Source organism: Columba livia, chromosome 2, assembly GCF_036013475.1.
Source record: "Columba livia isolate bColLiv1 breed racing homer chromosome 2, bColLiv1.pat.W.v2, whole genome shotgun sequence".
NCBI classification, from domain to species: domain Eukaryota; kingdom Metazoa; phylum Chordata; class Aves; order Columbiformes; family Columbidae; genus Columba; species Columba livia.
Window position 1 is genome coordinate 8,975,376 of NC_088603.1, and position 22,132 is coordinate 8,997,507.

Here is a 22,132-nt window from a genome sequence, read left to right on the forward strand (position 1 = left end):
GAAGGTCAAACCTGAGGCTGAAATCACAGGGTGAAGTTTTGGGAAAGCACTTGGGAATAAATACACCCATAGAGAAACTTTGATTTCAAATCATCCTTCCCCAAAACGAGCATGTGGGGCTCTGGCTATAGAGTTCAGTAACCCAAAAACACATCAGCAAATTGGGGTGTAACTGCAGCACCACAGTAAAAAGAGTGCAGAAGGTCTGGTGGAGTCAGGTCAAAGCCGCCCTTGCCCAGCATGTAGCTCCACCATCATTTCCAGATGAGCTCCATGCTCCCTGCATGTCTCCCAGGGACACATAGAGGTCTCTGGTGTTCGGGATGGAGTTTCCATAATCTCCTAAAGGAATTTCCTAAATAGCCAAGCGACAAACTACCTCTTAAATTTGGTAGCATTTCTGTGACTGGGAGAGTGATGGAGTAAGAATAAGGACTAGTAACCAAACCCCGTGGGCTTGTGTGGTCATTTCTGTGGCGGTCAGAGTTAACTAGGAGAGCTCGTGTCATGGTGATAAAAGAAATAAAGAAAAGTAAATGAGAAGTCATGTTCTTGAGTGGCATGGTGAGACATTAAACAGAGAATATTTAATTCCCTTTATTATGAATAGCTGTCATTGTAATGCAAGTGTGAAAATAAAGTGGCCAAGATTCTTCTTAAAGCTATTTGTTCTTCATTTCCAATTTGCCAGTCCATTACTGTGTTTGAGCTAGCTAAGAGTAATTACATACAGGAAATCCTGGTTGATTAATATGGACGAATGGCTTAGTCTTCTGAACAACAATTAGGGCTTAAAGACTTTTATGGCCAATACAAGAGCCACTATCACCTATCTTGCAGTTAAAGGAATGTGTTTTCATAATGCTGAAAGCTGCAAAGAATTAATCATCACTGTAATTAAAGCAGGCCCAACTATTTTTTTAGAGTAGTTTATGTGGTGAGTTTAGTATTTCTTTTCACCTTGGCAGTTGCCATAGATCTCATGGCAGTGGTTGGACCACAGAAACCTCAGAAAGACCCAGTCCAAACCTTGGACTTTGTGTTTGGATCATGAGTGAAATGAAAAAGCATTATTTATAGAAAGCAGCATATCATTATTGTGGTTGTTACTATTTTTTACTGTTTGTCCAAGTCTGGTTGTTATGTGGAATGAACAGGTTTTGTGCTCATGGGTCCAATTACAAACTCATACTGCTTTAATTAGTTGTGTAAAAATTAAAATTATATAAAGCTTGTTGTTTCCAAAAACACTAATGTGTATAAATATTAATGAATCCTCACAACATCCTTTTCAGTTAGGTGAGCACTATTATTATGATAAATATGCCTCTGAAAATTAGACAGTCATAACTATCATCAGTAATACTGCTAATATTGTAGCTATGATATTTATTACTTAATTGAAATGGATTTGCCAGCGCTAGAAATGTGTTTGCATAAACCTCTTTTCTTTCTGTGGCAATAAATATATTTGAAATTTGCTTTTTTTCATTCCTGCCCAATGTTGTTTCCAGCAACAATGAAAATGCATAGTGTTTACACTATGTCAAGTGCTCACGGTTAGAACATTTGTACCATAAATTTTATAATAATAATAATAATGCCACCTGGTTTAGCAATTTGTTTAATTTTTGGTATTTGTTGTAAACCATTAGAATTTTGAGTGAAGCATTTTGATGTGAAAAGTGTATGTTTATTTATATGAAAAGCTTATAATTTTCCTATCCATTTTTTCATATTAATGCAGTTTTGAATCTTTGTTGTTCATAAACCAGAAAGGCATCTTCTTTATTGTAAAGCTGCACGATATAAGGGCAGTCTTGACTACTCTCAAAAGCTAGTGGCTAAAACTATTTACCCTACATTTTCAAGGCTAAAGCACTGTAAATTAGTTTATTTATGTGAATTAGTTACTTTTTATTAGGATAATTAACTGTAGTTTCACTTCCTACATAAAAAGTAGAAAAAAATCAGTAAATAGTGAAAAGATTGTATTTTTTTACAAAGCTTTTCTGTTATTATATATGAGCATGTGAGTACTTTCAAGCAGGCTGTCTTCTCTCTTCTTGATTCACCAGAGGACTGTTGTCATACAGTGCTTCTGTAATTAACAAAGTCAAGTTATTAATGAATTAAGTGGAACCACATAGGCTAGCCATGCTTTAAATCTGATGATTTGCTACATTTTGGGTCTTTTCAGGAAAGCAGCATCTTCAGTCACCTCCAATAGAATAAGTATTACTAATACCATTCAGTTAATATTTCATATTTCAGTGAAATGCTCACAGCTTCTGAAAATTGCATCATTTTTGTGTGCTCATGTGGGGTTTTACCGAGGTGATTTGTGGCCGCCAGGGCTGAAAGTGGGGAGCTGCCTCTTTTCTCCTTCTTGCATATTCTTACATCCTGTTTTGAGTCATGTTATTTCAATAGCTAAGATCAGTAGAGTAAACATCCTTGTTTAATAATGTGCTTTTATCCTATTTGTAGTGACAAGGAGACCAGAAGTGCTCCAACTACATTTACATAACAAAAGCTAAGGCTTGTGTGTCCAAAAGTATTGCATTAACAGGAAAGTATTGAGAACATAAGAAAGGTTAATTTTCTGGGTGACAGTTTGCTTTGGATTTAAAGCTGAAGCAGCAGCTATTATTGGAGAAAATTTAGAGACAATAATTTATTTTAAAAAGAGAGTGTTGGGGTTTTGGTTGTTTGGTTGGTTTATTTTTTTTCTAAATTATGAATCTGGTCTACTATAATACCCTTTGCGAAAGACTGCCCATCTTTTCTCATCTCAAACCCACCATGAATAAATTCCTTAATCTGTTGTTTTCAATGTGAGCTGAACAGCAACAAGATCAATGAGAGGATTTTCAAAGGCATCAGAAAAGGTTGATTCAAAAATGTTTCCACACTTAACTTGCTTTTCTGTCAGACCTGGAGGTGTGGAACTCACCCAGGACACCAGCACTTCGCGGTCACCTTCCATCAAATACACCAAAGCTGCCAATAAAGAAAGTCTGAGCAACTGGGAGATTTTCCTACCGATGAATCTCAGTTCAGGCAGGAATAGCAATATCTCTGTCAGACATATTGATGTGCCCTGGTTTTCTGTCGCATGTTGGTATCAGTAATTGATTAAACGTAATTAATATTTCATATCTGTGGTGGCACAGAGAGAGAGGGAAGTTTGCCACACAACTCTAGAGGGATTCATGGGTTTTCAAAACTCTATTACAACCTTGCGCAAACACCGTCCTCTCAGATGTCCTCAGTTGTGCCTTTGACAGCAGAGCCCTTTTGATCAGTTTTTTTTCTGCTGCACATGCTTACAAAATTAAAAAATATTGCTATGGGAGTGTGGATACTCATTTTAATTGAGTAAACATGTTATCAGGTGCTGGGAATATTTGTCCTTACTGCTCAGTTGTCATTGCTCTGTCCAATTTCTGTCACATTGTGTGTTTAGAATATAAATTTTTGGGCGCAGGCACAGGATAGTGGAGCAATAATTGATGACAAGTTTAATTCTACAGCTCCCTTTTGAAGGCGAAACTACAGAAACTAATTTCATGCTGGTAACTTTCAGGACCAATTTTTGACTAAAACAGGGGAAGAAAAGAGGTCAAAACTTCTGTTTATTTTGGAGGAGCCTCATGGTTCATTTCAAATTTCTACAAAGCTCCAGCAGAAAATGTGTTCCTTTATGTAGCCTGAATGGTTCTTTCCTCTTAGCTGAAATCCTTATGCTTTGGCACAGCTCATTTTAATTACAGAAAAATTTCCAGCCTCAACAAGGAGGTAGAGTGGGGTTAGGCATTCAAATGCATGAATTGCTAGGACATTTTGCTAGTTAATTCCCTTGGGCCATGGGGCGAGGTGTTACTAGTTAAAATTAAGGGTCTGTCATTGTAACTCTGGGTAGAAGCAGCAACAAAAAATGTGGGCTGAAATGACATAAGAAAAACATGTAGATTTTGTATATATTCCATTCTTATAAAGGGGAAATGATAGGTAATTAATCTCATCAAAGAGGAATGGGTGGGTAGAGCTTTCCTGTGTTTCTTGTCCGTGGAAAAAGGTGTTTGCACCCCTTAAATGCAAGGAAGGGGTGCACACCCCAGCATCATGTCCCCAGCAGGTAGTCTAGGAGTGGGATCACCTCAATGTTGAAGGGACTGATGGGAACCTTGCATTTATCATGGGTAGCCACTCTGGTTACATGTGGCCTTGCATCTCTTTCCTGGAGAAAACAACAAAAAAACCCACGCATCAGGATCCCAGTTTTTTAGATTTGTTGGTCCCTGTCACTGGGTGCTGTTTTCAGCAGGAAAATCGTGCTTCTGAAATGATGATCTAGATGCATTCATAAAACATGATTAGCTGCATTTGCCTGAGTTGGGAAGCAAAGCTCTGCCCAGCTGGGCTTTCTGCAGTGCTCAGTCCCCCAATTCTAGTTTTTATACTGCATGTTTCCTCTATAGCAATTGTTTTAGTAAAAATGCACCAAATCTCAATTTCTTACTGAGTATCCATTCCAGTGAGTGTTGTTTAGTATGGTTAGTGCAATAAAATACTAACTGTATGAGATAGAGAGTGTTAAAAACTGAGTGTACTGACTTCAGCTGCTGTGCCACCTTTAACTATTTTCTATTAAAAACAAGGGATTAAACTCTTGCTGTTCTTCTAATAATGTAGATCAATTGATTTAGGACTAAACTTTAAGCCTCCTGATTTGAGCTGGGAGACTTCAACACAAATTGCACAGACATGACTGAGTGCAAAATAATATTTCAAACTAAGTTGGGCAGCCTTGCTCATGTAGCAGAGGCCAACAAACTGTATCCTACATTTATTCACAGGCACAGATATACATCAGTAAACTGAAAAGCAAATCCACAGTTCCAGGGAAGACTAGAGTAATATCAAAAGTCAGAAATAATTAGCCTGTCATGCCAGAGTACATAGGTATATTATGTATCAGTATCAGCTATCAGCAGTCTTCCTCTGTAAATATTTTCTTTAGCAAATGAGATTTTCATCAAACAGAGAAGGGAAAATAAAAAGGCTCAAGGCAAAACACTATGATACAAAAATAACCAATTTTTCTTTGCTTGGATAAGATTAGATTTTTCATTCTACTTCCTTTTCTGAGTGTATAGATGAGCTAACTTGAACTGACAGTCTGGTAGAGATGAATGTTCTAACAAAATTCACAAAACATCTTAAAATAACCTGCAATTTATTTTTGAATAAACCATAGGTAAGGTAATTGTACAAGGTCTCCTAGATAGTCAAATCAGATAGACAGTCAGGAGAAGAATCATCGCAGTTTTCTTTTTTGCACTTGTGTAGGAATCTATCTCAGTGAAACACAGGGGAACTTTCCTTGCTCTAAAATGAATGAAATAAATGTAGTTATATAAAAATTATTGTAAAAAAAAAAAATTTAGAACTTAACAAAGGACTAGGTTTCTTGCAACATACAGAGGTTTCCAAATTACATTAGAGGCGAGTTCCTCTTTTTAGCATAATTTTGCTTCCTAAATTTTTTGGGACAATAAAAATCTCATTTTGTGCTGTATTATGCTAAGTATAGATGGTAATTTTAAACTGTTAAGAAAAGAAATAGGATGCAAAATGGGAAAATAACAGTGATTCAAAAGGTATTAGAAGGCACAATCAGAAAGAATTTAATGCTGATGTCTGTGCAAAAACATAAGCAGCAGTCCCAGCCTACAGGAGTTTATAATCTAATTATTCTGATTTCCAGTCCCTTTTATTTATTTATTTTTATTCACTGAAACAGGAAAAAAAAAATATATTTAGTGCCCTCTTCTGGAAAACCAGATCTTACCATGCAGAGCAACCCAGTGAAATTCGTGTACTCGGAAATGCAAATCTTCTGATGCACTTGTTCTCCTCTTTAGCTGTGTTACATGCCTAAATCCAAGGAGTGTGTGGCTCTGTGTTTGCCCCAAAGAAACACCTTTTATCTCATTGACTGCCTGCAGAACTCTGTTTCTGTCAGGGCTATGTTAAAACCAATAATCATCGTTCCTCCTTGGGCATCTAATGACACAGATTTGAAAATGGAATCTTCTATTCTCTACTCAGTAAAGCCTCTTTCTTGTAAAAGGTAATGAATCAGGTCTTTAAAAGCAGACTCCTTGGGTTTTTATGTGCTAAGAGTGGAAGAGCACTCGTACAGCGATGCTGTTGATGGTAGTGCTCTGAAGGGCTGTGCAGCAGGCAAGGAACAGGGGATGCTCTGTTGTTCTTCTTGTCCTGTTTGCCCTTCGTCACCACAGTCCATTTATGCCTTGGAAGATGTCCACACCATCACAAGGGGGACTCACAAAATATCCTGCTGTTGTATAAGTAATTTCAGTTTATTTTTCCTATGTCAGAATGTAGAAATGTCACCTCCAGTGAATTAGATTCATGTGTACACCAAGAAACAGCTCCAAGTCTTCTGATCTCATATGGTACTGGAAAATGAATCATTCGCTGAACAGAAAGAGCGTTTTTGGACCAAGGTCCCTGGCACATATCTGAATACTTTCATTCTTCTTTCACATCCACTTCGATGCTCTTAAACTTATGCTCTCTAATGCTTTTTGAAGGTCTCATCTTTCTTGTCTTGGATTACTTTCTTTGACTCTTGTAAGAGTGCCCTGAGCCTGTGACCACCATAAGAGATTTCAGTGAAAGTGCTAACTTCTTTGTACTAATCACCCACATAACCACTACAGTAGAAAAAGCAATTTTGATATGCTAAGAGTAAATTTTAATAGAAAGAACACATGCTGTGGTTCTGCAGTTGCTAATTTCTGCCGGTAAAGTGAATTATTTAAAAGTGAATAAATTAATTAGATATACTAAGCATTCAGCCCATTTTCATGGTTTAGTTCTCACATAATTGCTACAAACCTGCACCATTTGGATTGTAAACTTCACGAAAAAAGATTTTTAGAATATTTCTACCTCCAGTCTGCTCAGCCAAAAAATGTTTCATTTAAAGAAGGCATTATCTAATGTTTTGTTAAAAGTATTGATTATTAAGTATTGATTTCTCATGCTGACCTTCAGCCCTCAGACTTGTAACTCCAAAGTCAATGAAGGTAGATGTGAACGTTGTAAATCTGCATCTGCTGCCCTGGGCTGCCTTTATAATTAACATACTCCAGAGTGTAAATCTGAGGCTAAAACAGACACCAAAGACCGGTCAGAGGAATCACACCCCAAGCAGGCTTTTGGCACTATTGTCTGAGAAGAGGGTGTTGCTACATGAGGTTGTAGGTGCAAAAAGGGTAAATGCTTGTAAAGAATGACTGGAGACGTCAATGGCAGGGTAGACAGCTGAAAAGAGTGTGGCTCCAAGCTGCAAACTGCAAGAGTCTGGGAAGGTATTTTGGGGAAGGATTAGTATAAATAAGCTAATTCTAGTTTTCTTTCTGAATCAGCTTTGGGTTACTGTCCAAGGCAGGATAGTGAACAGGATGGACTTTGAGTCTGACCCACTACAGATATTATTATGACCACAGATATTACAGCAGAATCAAGGTTGTATGTTTTGTGTGTGTTTGTGTGGATTTGAAGGCTTTCTATGTTTCCTGGATTTGGGATAATTGTTGTTTCACTCTACAACTTTCATTTGGCCTTAGGCTACTTTTATACTCCTATCCTTATTAAAAAATAATGCAAAAGTTTTGTTTATCTTTTAGTTGTTTTCCGTAGGTATATTGTGTGGTATGATAAAATGGCAACATCAACTTTTTACTAGGTAATTTAGTTCTCATTTCCAAGTTTCTGAACAGGGCTTTCCTTGGAGAATCTCCATCCAGTGTTATGCTATGCCCACTGCAGAGTGGGAGGGGAACCTGGGAGTTTATACCATGTGATGTGAATACCAATAAATGTTTAAAAACAAGATTAACAACAAAACAAGCTCTTTATTCATAACCCTCACTCATAATTCTTAATAACTTGATTGCAGATGCTTCCCATTAACGTGAGCAACAACAAGCATGCAAACACTGGTGCAAAAATCCTACTGAGTGTTTTGCAGCTGCCATTTTATTTACCAGTTAAAAATGGAGCAGTCGTCCTTTAATCCAGTGACTGCAAGTGCTTGCTGGTGCCAGTGGAGCGCTGTGAGGGACAGGTGGCTCGGGAGGAGAAGGAGGCTTTTGTAATTGCTTGGCAGGGCAGAGCTGTATTAGAGTGCAGCAGCAGTTGGCAGATTGGATTAATGCTCTCCTAGGGGTGAGATCTGGCACACGAGCTGTATGTTAATACCTGTAGCCTAAGTTGGTTCTGGAGCTGCATTTGTAACAAAACAAAAAAAAGAAAAAAAAAAGCATCCGCTTTACCTCTACCATGTCACAAAGTCATAAATCCTAGAGCGGGCCTTGAGATTCCCTTTTGGCATCGTCAGCAGTATAAGGCTCTCAAAAGTGTAATTTGGAAACAAATCTTTTAATAAAGAATTATTATCATGAAGCAACAGAGATAATCAGTTTGTGGAACGTGAAGTAACAGCATTATCTTACAACGCTGCAGTCCATCTATTACTGATGTTGCCATCACACTTTATTTATGGCTGTTTTGCAAACTAGAGATGACACTATTTGTGAAGGATTAACTCCTTGGCTTTGCTGGTTCAGGAACCTTTGGTTTGGTGGCTGGAAAATCAGCTTATAATCCCAGCACTCCCATTGTATGTTTGTGGGAAAGATTTGCATATTAACTGTGCATGTTGCCTGCATGGCCCTCTTACAATTGGCTTCAGCTGGAGTTACAAATGCATCTAAAATGCAAGTCACTGTGGCATGAATGTGCTGTCCCTTCCTGATGTCACCTTGATGTGAGATTGTTGCTGTGCCAAGGAAGCCCCTCCAGTGTGACAGAGCATGCACAGCACTGCATGACTGCATAGCTGTTCTGGTTTTCCTCTGCACACCAAGGACAAGCTTATAAAGCCTCCTTCAGGCTTGTATTGACATGATTTAACTTTCAGTCTTAGACATTAAATTGTTAAAAGATCTGAAAAACAGAACCAAGCAAGACTCTTCCTAATGATCCACTGCCTTTTGTGTTCTTCTACTCTCCATCCCTTGTACTCAGCATTTTATTCACTTGCTCCAAGTCAATTGCTATTTTTTTTCATGGTTCTGGAGGTACTCAATTGCTCATCCTTGGTTTCCTATGACACTGGATAGCAGTGGAGCAGCTTCTTACTCACACTGGTGTGGCTGAGTCACTGACCCATTGGATCTCTCTGAGACATTGACCATAGTGTTGACACAGTGTCATTTCACCCATGGTTTCCTCCCATAATTCAGCTGTAATATGTGCATTCCCCAGGCATATATCTTGCTCCTTTTGCCCATATGTTAATTTAAGTTAGTTCCTCTGCAATACAGAGACAATTTTAGCAAAGGCAACCAGTTGCCAAATGCTCTGTATGTCAATGGATCCAGAGACCCTTTCTTCTTATCACCTTTCCTGCTCAACCGTATTTCCCTAATTTCTGCCCTTTCCTGAGCTCCCCAGACCCTCCCAGTGTAACACAGCTCTCCCAGTGTGCACTTTTGGTGGCAGTGACCATATTACATATGTGGCTGATAAGCTGGATGTGGTGCAATGGGTGAGAGCATCCCAAATCAGGGGTTTGATAACAGCTGTGGGTTATTTGGCTGCCAGCTGAGCCAATGCACAGGAAATGCTCATTGATAGCATTTCATTATGGTTTTCCTAATTTATGAGAGGCACAAAGAGAAATGGACAGTTTTCCTTGGGGGGCTGTAGAAACAGGTTGGCACACGGCATGAGTCAGTATTAGAGGTACATTACTTGGAAAGTGATAAAATATCAAGGTATAATCCAATGTAGAGACAAAAGAGAATTTGCTGTCTCAGAAGAAAACAAAAGTCAGTATCACAATGAATTTGAAAGGTGAGAATGTTGAAAAGACCTCCAATTATATGTTTTTATTGATTTGTTTGGTTCTTGCAAGCAATTGAGCCTCACTGAGTGTAGGGTACAAAATACCAGTATGGATTTTGGTGTTGTTTTTTTTTTGTATTGCAGTGACACAAAAGGAATAGACAGCATGTGGGTTTTCAGAGAATCTAATTCCAGGCTGGTTACTGTAGAGTGCCTATTAGCAATAAAATGGTGGTAATACTTTACTAAAATAGTTGGACTAGGGAGAATACTGCTGACCAATGTACCTCCACTGATAGAAAAAAAATGAAAAGACCATTACCTAAATTCCCACAAACTATGTCTCAGACAGAGGTAGCTCCTTGTGCTGTAAATTACAAATACATGGGAGAATGAAAGATCAGAAATTGAACAAAACACTACCAAGAACTTGGTGGTCAGTTATAGGAACTGATTTTTTGTCCCGTTGGAGGGCCAGTTCAACACATAATGGGAAAAGGATTTATTTTAAACAGGAGGGTTCAAGTTATTAATCGGTTTACAGGTTGTACAACCCCAGCAAAACCAATGGTATCATAAAGAATTTTCATCAAGGCAAATAATGTTGACTCCATAAGTGAAAATACAGTCTTGACGACTTTCATCAAAAGTACAGAAAATTCTCCTAACAGGTACAATGACCTTCTTTAATTCCCCACAAAATACCATAAAGAATTATGGCGGTGAGGTATTTTTATTCAGACAATTATCCTTTTCTCTGCTGCAAGATTTGTATGAATGACATAGTTATACTGTAAAGATAACACAATATTTGATTGTTGGTTACTGACCAATAGAATAATCAGTGGGACAGTATGGTAGTGACTTGGGTCATCCTTTACTGTGCACAATATATACATGTAGTAGAAGGAAATCCAACCCCTGGCTAACATTTTCTTGCGATTTTTCTTCTGAACTTGTTTTTCCCTTCATTTCGTGCCATCATTAGATAACAGGGCACCAAATACGTGAGCTGTTTGCCAATGCAGGCAGAAGCCTTCCTGCATTCTACCTTATTCTCTTCTCCCTCTTAATTTGTCAACTTCAGAGCCTGGTTAAATATCACAGATATTAAAGGCCAAATGGCAAGTCATCTTTTACCTGCATATTTTGCATCACAGTGTGAGTTACTGTTTAAGGGTACCAGGGCCATTTTGAAAGGTGGAGTATGTAATTATGTCAAATGTTTGGGGTTATTCAATTGGTTTGACATTCATATGTGCATTTGGGGATTTGTCTGCTCATAGCACAAGTAGGAAAATAGGCTGTAGAATCTACTTCCAGCAAATGTCTTTTTAGAGACTCTTTGTGGGAAACCCTTTTAATGAATCTGGCAGTTCCTGTTCTACCAGCCACTTGTGCTGTATTTTTACTGTCTTACTGTAGAGTATAAAAGGGAATAGATTATAAAGATAAGTTGGGTCTGTAAAGTATCCCAAGGGGATCTATTATTTGGAGATTTACTTTATTGTTACAGAAGAAAAAGTGATTTGTTTCACCTGGATAACTACTGAGTGCTTTATGATTTATTACATTAAAGTATATTCTTGCTAATTTTAGACTTTAGTCAACTGTTGCACAGTTTTATTTCTGATGATTATTTAAAGTGTTCATTTTTCAAGAAGTTGCTAGGGGTAATCCCATGGGCAATGGTACTTAAAGATAAAGGTAAAGGGGCCCAAGATAGCTGGTTAGCATTCAGGGACTGCTTCTTCCAAGCTCAAGATCAGAGCATCCCGACATGTAGAAAGTCAAGGTAGGGAGCCAGCAGACCTGCTTGGTTAAACAGGGAACTGCTGAGCAAACTCAAGTGGAAGAGCAGAATTTACAGATCATGGAAGGAGGGGCTGGCCACTTGGGAAGAATATAAGGCTGTTGTCGGAGGACATAGGGAGGCAACTAGGAAAGCTAAGGCCTCCTTAGAATTAAACCTTGCAAGCGGGGTCAAGGACAACTGAAAGAGCTTTTTCAAATACATGGCAGATAAAACTAACACCAGAGGCAATGTAGGCCCACTGATGAATGAGGTGGGTGCCCTGGTGACAGGAGATACAGAGAAGGCAGAGTTACTGAATGCCACCTTTGTCTCTGTCTACACAGCTGGAGGCTGTCCTGGGTAGCCCCGTACCCCTGTGGCCCCAGAAGAAGTCAGGACAATGGAGGAGTTTGCCTCAGTTGATGAGGACTGGGTTAGGGAGCAGCTAAGCAATGTGGACATCCATAAATCTATGGGTCCAGAGGGAGCTGGCTGAGGTCATGGCTGGACCACTCTCCATCATCTTTGCCAAGTCTTGGGAAGTGTGAGAGGTGCCTGAGGACTGGAGGAAAGCAAATGTCACTCCAGTCTTCAAAAAGGGCGAGAAGGAGGACCCAGGTAACTGTAGACTGGTCAGCCTCACTTCTATCCCTGGGAAAATGATGCAACAACTTATCCTTGGTGCCATATCAAGGCATTTCAGGGATAAGAGGGTCATTGTGGGCAGTCAACATGGCTTCACCAAGGGGAAGTCATACTTAACCAACCTCATAGCCTTTTATGAGGACATAACCAGGTGGATAGATAATGGCAAAGCAGTGGATGTGATCTATTGTGATTTCAGTAAAGCATTTGGCACAGTCACCCACAGCATACTCACTGCTAAATTGAGGAAGTGTGGACTGGATGATTGGTTAGTGAGGTGGACTGCGAACTGCCTGAAGGAAAGAAGCCGAAGAGTCATGATCAATGGGACAGAGTCTAGTTGGAGGCCTCAAGGATCAGTACTGGGACCAGTACTATTCAATATATTCATCAGCGACTTGGATGAGGGAACAGAATGCACTGTCGGCAAGTTTGCTGATGACACCAAGCTGGGAGGAGTGGCTGACACGCCAGAGGCTGTGCTGCCATCCAGAGACCTGGACAGGCTGGAGAGTTGGGCGGGGAAAAATTTAATGAAGTATAACAAGGGCAAGTGTACAGTCTTGCATCTTGGCAAGAACAACACCAGGTTGGAGTATAAGTTGGGGAATGACCTGTTGGAGAGCAGTGTAGGGGAAAGGGACAGTGGACAGGGTCTTAGGGACAGCAGGATGACCATGAGCCAGCACTGGGCCCTTGTGACCAGGAAGGCAAATGGCACCTGGGGTGTGTTAGAAGGGGGGTGGTTAGTAGGTCGAGAGAGGTTCTCCTGCCCCTCTACTCTGCCCTCGTGAGACCACACCTGGAATATTGTTTCCAGCTCTGGGCCTCTCAGTTCAAAGAGGAAAGGGAACTGCTATACAGAGTCCATCACAGAGCCATGAAGATGATGAAGGGAGTGGAGCATATCCCATATGAGGAAAGGCTGAGGGAGCTGGGGCTCGTTAGCTTGGAGAAGAGGAGACTGAGGGGCGACCTCATTAATGTTTATAAATATGTAAAGGGTGAGTGTCATGAGGATGGAGCCAGGCTCTTCTCGGTGACAACCAATGATAGGACAAGGGGTAATGGGTTCAAACTGGAACACAGGAGGTTCCACTTAAATATGAGAAGAAACTTCTTCATGATGAAGGTGACAGAGCCTGGAACAGGCTGCCCAGGGAGGTTGTGGAGTCTCCTTCTCTGGAGACATTCAAAACCTGCCTGGACACCTTCCTGTGTAACCTCATCTGGGTGTTCCTGCTCCAGCGGGGGGATTGGACTGGATGATCTTTCGAGGTACCTTCCAATCCTTAATATTCTGTGATTCTGTGACATTTTGGATGAAGTGTATGATTCCTGAAAAAGAACAAAGACAGTAAATACTAGGAATTTTGTATTCAGTCTTGCAAACTGCTTTGTAACACAGCTTGCACTTCTACTCTGCCCTGTAACTCTTCCCTTTCAAATTTTACATTTTATGAGAATTTTTTGTCAGTTTTCTAGATAATTCTTTAATCACAGAATCACAGAATCACAGAATCGACTAGGTTGGAAGAGACCTCAGAGATCATCGAGTCCAACCCTTGGTCCAACTCTAGTCCGTTTACTAGATCATGGCACTAAGTGCCATGTCCAATCTCAGTTTAAAAACCTCTAGGGACGGCGAGTCCACCACCTCCCTGGGCAGGCCATTCCAATGCCTGATCACTCTCTCTGTAAAGAATTTCTTTCTAATATCTAGCCTAAATTTCCCCTGATAGAGTTTAAGCCCATGCCCCCTTGTCCTATTGCTAACTGCCTGGGAGAAGAGACCAATCCCCACCTGGCTATAACTTCCCTTCAGGTAGTTATAGAGAGTGATGAGGTCTCCTCTAAGCCTCCTCTTCTCTAGACTAAACAACCCCAGCTCCCTCAGCCTCTCCTCATAGGTCTTATGTTCAAGTCCCTTCACCAGTCGTGTTGCTCTTCTCTGGACCCGCTCCAGCACTTCAATGTCTTTCCTGAACTGAGGGGCCCAGAACTGAACACAATACTCCAGGTGTGGCCTCACCAATGCAGAGTACAGGGGAAGGATCACTTCCCTTGTCCTGCTGACCACGCTGTTTTTGATACAGGACAAGATACCGTTGGCCTTCTTGGCCACCTGGGCACACTGTTGGCTCATGTTGAGCTTCCTGTCAATTAGCACCCCCAGGTCCCTTTCTGTCTGACTGCTCTCCAGCCACTCTGCGCCCAGCCTGTAGCGCTGCAGGGGGTTGTTGTGACCAAAGTGCAGCACCCGGCATTTGGCCTTATTGAACTTCATCCCATTGGAATCAGCCCATTTTTCCAGTCTATCCAGATCCCTCTGCAGAGCCCTCCTGCCTTTGAGCAGGTCGACACTCCCTCCCAACTTGGTGTCATCAGCAAATTTGCTGATGATGGTCTCAATCCCCTCATCTAAATCATCAATAAAGATGTTAAACAGGACTGGACCCAACACTGACCCCTGGGGAACACCACTAGTGACTGGCCGCCAGCTGGATGCAGCCCCATTCACCAGCACTCTCTGGGCCCGGCCCTCCAGCCAGTTCTTAACCCTATTAATTCTTTAACATAAATAACACAACTGAATGAAGGACCAGGCTCTATAATATAATTTAGAAAATGGATGCAAAGGATGTTTTATTCCTGTATTTATCAAGTAAGTAATAATCATGAGATCATGGCAGCCAGTCCACCAGAGTTTAATCTCAGATCTGCAAATGGAATGGTATGCAGAAAATGCCCAATTTTACCCTGACTTGACTATAAGGTCTCCCCTCAACCTCCTTTTCTCCAGGCTAAACAGCCCCAGTTCCCTCAGGCGTTCCCCATAAAGCTTGTGCTCCAGTTACAGTGAATGAATGAATCCAAATCAATTTTACAGTTAAATAACATGTTTTCTATTTAAGTAAGCCCTGCTGGACTAGGACCTGTATCCTTGGAGATGAAGCAAGTGCTTTCAAGATGTTACTCTACTATTCACACCATACTGTCTCTGCAGTGATATGGCACAGAAAGTTGCTGCTTCTGTTTTGTTTCTGTAGCTTGTAGTAACCACCACTTACTTGCTATTTTGGAATTTGGTGGCAGGGGAGAGGCAGATGCTCTTTTCTGCTGCTGTGTGCGCTGCAGTGTTTGTATTTCCACTGTCATCTGGTCAGGCCCAGGTTTCTTTTGTTAATTACATACAATGAGGTTAGTGGTTTCACAACAAAGTGTTGTCATGTATAATTAGTCCTGTATTTTTCTGAATTTTAGAGAGATAATTGACTTTCCAAGACTTAAGTGGAAACAGACAGATCTGTCTTTTAGACCCTTTATGATTTCAGTGTAAACATGCATATGCTGCAGAGCATAATGTAGATTGAAAGTCAGCAAGGTCTGTTCTGTGACCTGAGATGAGAAACCCAGTGGGAGAGTGCTTCTGGCATGGTGGTTTTAGTGTAATGACTTTTACAGCACTCATTGGTCACAGCTGGCATGGGACCTTTTGTCACCCCATTGTGGTAATACCTAGAACCCTTCAGAGCAGTCTCAAACCTGTTCTAACTTGCATTAGCAGGATGACTTGGCACGCAGGGTCTACAGAGCAAAACACTTGCCAAAACTTCCGCTGCCTTCAAATATGCCTCTCTACTGAGAGGAGCTGTGTGCTTCTGGGATCCAGCCAAAAATCAGGGCTAAGAGCATCAAATCAGTGCAATGGCTTTTACCACACCCCTTGCATAAGGAAGGGGAACACAGAGAGTTAGTACAGTTATTTTTGTTGGCTAAGCCTCAGAAACAGAGAGGTCAAATGAAATAAATGCTGACTTTTAAGCACTGTCCCGTCTCTGAAGCTTAGCTTTGGATTTCAGAAGAATGCTCACCTCTTTCTTGTACTTCTTCCTGCTGTGGGCTTTTCCTGCTAGTAATTGAATAGCCTAATTCAGCTTGAATCCAGCAGACATTTTATTTGAGCTATTAAGCAGACATAGTCATCCTCTCAAACTTAAAATAACTTCATTTTGTTTGCATATCTAAGAGGAAAGCAGCCTTTTAATTTCTCAGACATTAAGTGATGTTTTCCTTGGATTCCTGCCTGCTTAGGAGGGTTGCTTGCAGTGTGTCTTCCAAATAGTACAAATAGTACAATAGTACAAATGAGAAGGACTTCCAATCTGCATGCACTCTTGTTCTTAAGAACTATAATAATAAATGTCTGATCATGAAATCTTTGCTCATATAAGTAGTTGTTGTTTACATGAGCAAACATACTGATTTTAAGGATTTATCTGAGAAAGGATTGCTCCGGTGAATGACCTCTGTCAGCTGCAAGCCTTTGAAGACTACATCCTACAGCTGCAGCTGACGTGAGATATTTTAGTGTCTGGTCAAAGACCCAAGAAGATGACAAATGATGTTCAGAAAAAAAAGGAGTTCCTTGCCACTCTAAACTCTTTCAACCAAGGAGACGATATACCTCAGTCTCCATTAATGGCCCTAAGACAGCTCTAAACTCTCTAACATGGCTGTGGGGACCTTGTACCACAAGCGAGGCATCAGCACATGTCCTGCTCAAAACTGCTTTGGCTGTTTCTTTTCCCTCCAGCCTTCCACATGTCTGTGTTTTCCCCTGAAGATGTCTGTTCATACTCATTTTGGGGACTGACTTCTGCCTCTGGTAGCTGACAACACATCATGGCTTGGTAACCTGAACACCAGTCTTTGCCTCAGATCACAATTTTTATATCTACATCATTTTCTATGTCCTGCTGTCAGAATATTTGAAGACAAAAGTTGCTCAGCATTTAATGGCAATGTGTTATTAGGTTTTCCAGCTCTGTAGACTGATTTTATCTTTCAGTGCATTTTTTTAAGGAATTTTAGCAGTTTTTGAACTTCACCAAAGCTAGAGCAAAATCTAAGGCCACGTGCATCAGCTGATCTCCAATATTAGCATTATAAGATTCAAGAACTCTTTTGTATGATTGGATATAGACGAGATAATAGTAATTTGTTTGACATCGTTTGAAACAAGTGGATCTAAAAAGGACATCTGTACTAAACTAAAAGCTAGCTGGCACTGAATTCAGTTGTGTTCCTAGATCTTCTCTGATACCAAAACACCAGAGACTCTCCTTGTTGAAGGAGTCTTTATGGATCTGGATGCCTAAAAGGAGATATGATTTTGGGATGTAACCTGATGATGTCCTTGTAAAGAAGGGAATTGATTGCACAGGTGAAGAATCACATCAGTCTGGCACTAGTCTCTGAATTTCAGTGCTTTTTTGGGGGAGTTTCGTGCAGCAGCGTAATTATTTAATGTTTGGGTGTAAATTGTAACAGAGAAGCTTGTTTTACGAACTACAGGATAATGTGTCTTGCATTTATTTGCCTCTCTACTGAGTCCTCAAAAGATGTAAGTCTGCTATAGATGCCACTATGCAAGCTTGCCTTTGAGAGTAATGAGTAGTAAGTCATACTTACTTGACTGTGATGCTAGTGACGTGCTTGGGATGACCACTGCTGAGGCCAGCAGAACTATCCAGGACATATCCTGGTTTCTTGGCATAATTAAAAAAAAAAAAGCATAGGAAAATTAAATTTCATCAGACGAACTTGACTGGTGAAGTAAGTATTCAAGAAGTTCCTCCTTTGTCCTCTGGAACAGGATGCTTTATGACATCTACTTGAGAGCAAGTGTCTTAAAGATTTAAGTAGAAGTCAAATGAAATTATTGTTAGGAGATTTATTTGTTTTATTTAAGTATTTAATTATTTCTTTAAAAAATGCATTTATTCATGTATTTGTTAGCATACAGAATGATGCCAGAATTGCAAAAGTGAGTGCCTGTATAAATGTGTATAATTAGACCTTTCACACTAGTGTCCTGACTCTTGAGTTCCTTGTCATTGCTCACCTTGGGAATCCACAGATGCCTGTAAGGGATTGAGTTGTCACCAACTCTTAAAACATTGACCTTGACTCTGGTGTTATTATTTACTACTTAGAGAATGAATAATGAACTCTCCCTCTGAGATGACCTGCCATACAAGCTGACAAGCTCCTCCTCAAGGCCCTAAGAGTGTAAATTCGTATGAAGATGCAATGTAGCAGTTCAAACCAACGTGAGGTCAGCTTTACACCCGAAGTCAATAAGGTTTTATTTGCTGACTGACAGGATCTTACAACCCACTCTGAGATCACCCAGCACCACTCCCTGTTTTATTTATGTGGGAATAAAGTAAAAAAATACGCATTATATCCCTGTTATGTCTAGTTATAATGATGGAGTATGTCTCCAGCTGACCAAGGTGTCCTCATTAATGATTGTTCTATATTTAGCCCTTGCAGAGACCATGTGCCCCCAGTTTAATCAAAGACCTGGTAGTCATGGTAACAACACAGAGCATCTGGATGTATATGATTTGCCAAACACTGTAATAAAGTGCAAGATGAAAAGAACACACAACAGCGTTAGGTGGATTAATGTATTGTTCTTTTCTACTACAGATTTTGAAGTGTTTATGAGAGCTCCCTAGCTATAAATGCTAGATTGATTTTGCAGAAAAAGAGCCCTATTAACACAGGTGACAATTACTAATATATTTTTTTTGTTTGTTTTGTTTCTTAATTTTGTTTTTGCAGGTGTATCAGCATTCATATACAGCACATTATGTCCTCAGCAAAATACCTCATGGGTAAGCAATTTTTCAATGTCTTCATTTTAAAACTCAGCCATTAAGAATTCTGCAAAATAATGTCTATCGTGACAAATGGTTTCCTGTGACAGCCCTTTGCAATGGTCTGGCATTCAGGCTGCAGAATCCACTGAGCTGTGTGTTGTACAAAAGATGACATAGTCTGGAAACAGAAGTATTCAGCTTCCCCAGAGAGCCAGACTACATGAATTCCATATTCCAGTTTTCAAGTTTTTGGCTAGAATATAGATGTGTTGGCGTCTGGCTTAGAGCCGCAGTTGGCCACTCACCAGAGCTCTGTCAGGGGATCTATCCAGGGGTGTTTGGTCCCTAAATTCGTTCAGAATTGAAGCATCACCCTTCAGTTTTCAGGTCTCTTGGCAGATTCCCTTGATACAAATGCTCTCTCTAGCATCCCATCTGAAGGTAGGAAGACCAGTAGTCTGTTGCCAGGATCCTTATGCTTTTTAGATGCATGCACGCACAATTATACTGAATCTACGAGCCTTTGGGTTTATAGTTTATCTTTTCAGGGAGTGTCAGGTAAGTGCAGAAAAACAAAAATGCCACATAGGCTTTACGCAGCATTTCTAAACTTAAGGATAGCATATTGCTTTACCTAAAGCACATAGTATGAAAGGCTGTGTATCATTACAAGCAATACGCTTCCATCACACAATGCCTTTTCATTTAGGTCTCCCTGTCTACCAAAGGTCCTGAGGCAGACTCAGTATTTAACATAATCAGCGGTTAGCTTGAGGAGATCATTCTTTAGCTTTGATCAGTTGCAGGGTTTTTTTATCCCCCTTTCTCAGCTTCGTCTCTGTGGCACTGCAGGTAACCTGCAGCTCCATCTCCATCACCCTGCAGCTCATCTTGCCTGCTTTGTTTCTCTAGAGTTTAACCCGTAGTTTCCACTTGCTTTTCCCTCAAAATATACCCTTTTTAAATATACCTTAAAGACTGGCCCAGCTGGTTAGGAATGGGGCACCACCATACCAATAAGAGACATACAGGCACATGGTGATACATGTTGTTTCAGAGTGGCATTTCCATCACACCAATGAAAATGCACAGCAAAATTCCTCAAATCCTTGCCAGAAAATAGAAAGCTAAAAGCCAGGAAGCTGGTGCCAGGTTATATGTTTTAAGTATCATACTGGTGATTACTGTGCGGGAATGGTAAAAAGGGACACTATAGTTGTGCTCTGCCATTTCTGTAAAACATTGCACATAAAAGATATCATTTCAGTTTTTGCTGTGCTTCTTCACTGAGTTGACATTTCTGTGCATTATGTCTAAACATGTAGTAGATATTTGGATCTTTGCAATAGCTGGCAAAGCCTGCAAAGTTTAAAAAAAAATATCTGCCTGGTTTGTACACAGGCTCATCATAGGATCACCAGGTAACTCAGCTGGAAAGACTCTTCCAAGGTCCAACCTCCTGGTAAAAGCAGGTTACTCAGAGCTTTATCGAGCTAGGATTTGAAATCTTGCAGGAATGGGAACTGCACAGCCTTGCTGGGCAACCTCTCCCATTGCTTGACTGTCCTCACAGGGAGAAAGTCTCCACTTATATTCAGTCTGAACCTCCCATTTCAGTTTATACCCACTCTCACCCAGACCACTGTATTAAATGGATTACTGTGTCTCTGACTTAGGAAAACACTAGGTCATGTCCTAAAGTCCTGCTGATTTGTGCATCTATGAGCCATGTGCCTGCCTCTGAGAGAAGGCAGGATCCTGGCCATGCTTGTGTGCTCAGTGTTTCCTCACTGTTTAGCACAGGAATGATGTTTTAAAGGTGAAAGTCCTACCAGTCAGACATTGCACCACCTGCATTTTTAAGGTCCGTGCTCTCTTTTCAATCCAGATTCTTCGGTACAGTAGCCACTGGAATTAACGACAGAAGCACAGATTCAATGGCAAGATATAAACACATCTCTCGGCATTTTTTTCCCCCAAATAAACTAGTATTGCACCTGGACTGAGGTGTTTCTCAAGGATTTGTCTCAGCACACTTATCCACACATCCCCCCCGCCCCAAAAAAAAAAAAAAAAAAAGAAAAAGGAAGAAGAAGAAATAAAATAACCTCAAAAAACAACAACAGCTGAAATAACTTTCTTTGGCTTCTACCTAACAACAGAGAAACAATACTTTGTTCAAAAAACCCTCTGTACTAGAGACATACATGTCTTAAAATCTGTGAGCCCAGGAGCTTGTGAAGTCTGCTTCCCTACAGTGTGTGTCTTGGGACTGACTCACCACAAAAAATCAGGAGCTTGAGGTTAAGACGTTTCAATGTACAGCTGGATCATGGGAATAAGGAGATTTCCCACCATCATCCACATCAAAGCTCTGGTGTCCCAGTGAGACATGCTCCAGACTTCTTCAGTCTCTTTCATTCCCTGACTCAGTCTGGTCTTTGTTTTTGCTTTTCTTTCTTCTTGTTTGTTTGTTTGTTTGTGGGGGTTTTTTAGTTGGTTGGTTAGGGCTTTTAATTTTGGTTTAGGGTGTGTGTTTGTTTGTTTGTTTGTTGTTCAGCACCTTACTGGGTTTATTTAATTTTTGAAAGCTCCATCTTTCTGGCAATATATCTGAAAAGATCTTGTGGGCTGAAAGGGTGTTGAGCAACAGGATGAACACACACCATAAGGACTCAACCTTTGTATCTGCAGTAAACCTGGCTAAGAACGAAAGCATTTGACTGACAGCACAGTTGTATTCCAGACAAAACAAAGGTGGAAAATAATAGAATTATCATGCATAGTATGTATTAGAAATGCTAAACAATAACAATACAGTGGTCCAGGCAGTATGCTGCTACTCCACGATCTTTCTTCATCCTTGACAACCAGCTTCTTGTTCCCCCCAGCTTAAGCTCTATTGCACACTCAGCTGCGTTTCACCTCGCTCTCTGTGTTTGCATGACCAGTGGTGCCGGCAGCTGGAGGGGTGGATTTGTCAGAGGAGAAGTGTCCAGCATAAGGGGAAGATTTGGAAAGTGAGATGGTGCCAGAAGGCACGTAGGTGTGTCGGGCATCGGTGTCC

The 22,132-nt window shown here is 40.5% G+C and overlaps 1 protein-coding gene across 6 annotated transcripts in view; it reads left to right on the forward strand.

The window, feature by feature from the left end:
• DPP6 (dipeptidyl peptidase like 6) overlaps positions 1-22,132 on the forward strand; it is a 558,611-nt gene that overhangs the window by 420,862 nt on the left and 115,617 nt on the right. For all 6 annotated transcript variants that reach the window (XM_065050444.1, XM_021285572.2, XM_065050443.1 and 3 more), the window contains exon 6: positions 19,028-19,080. In XM_065050444.1, the coding sequence (XP_064906516.1) occupies positions 19,028-19,080 (53 nt within the window). The remainder of the gene's footprint in view (positions 1-19,027; positions 19,081-22,132) is intronic.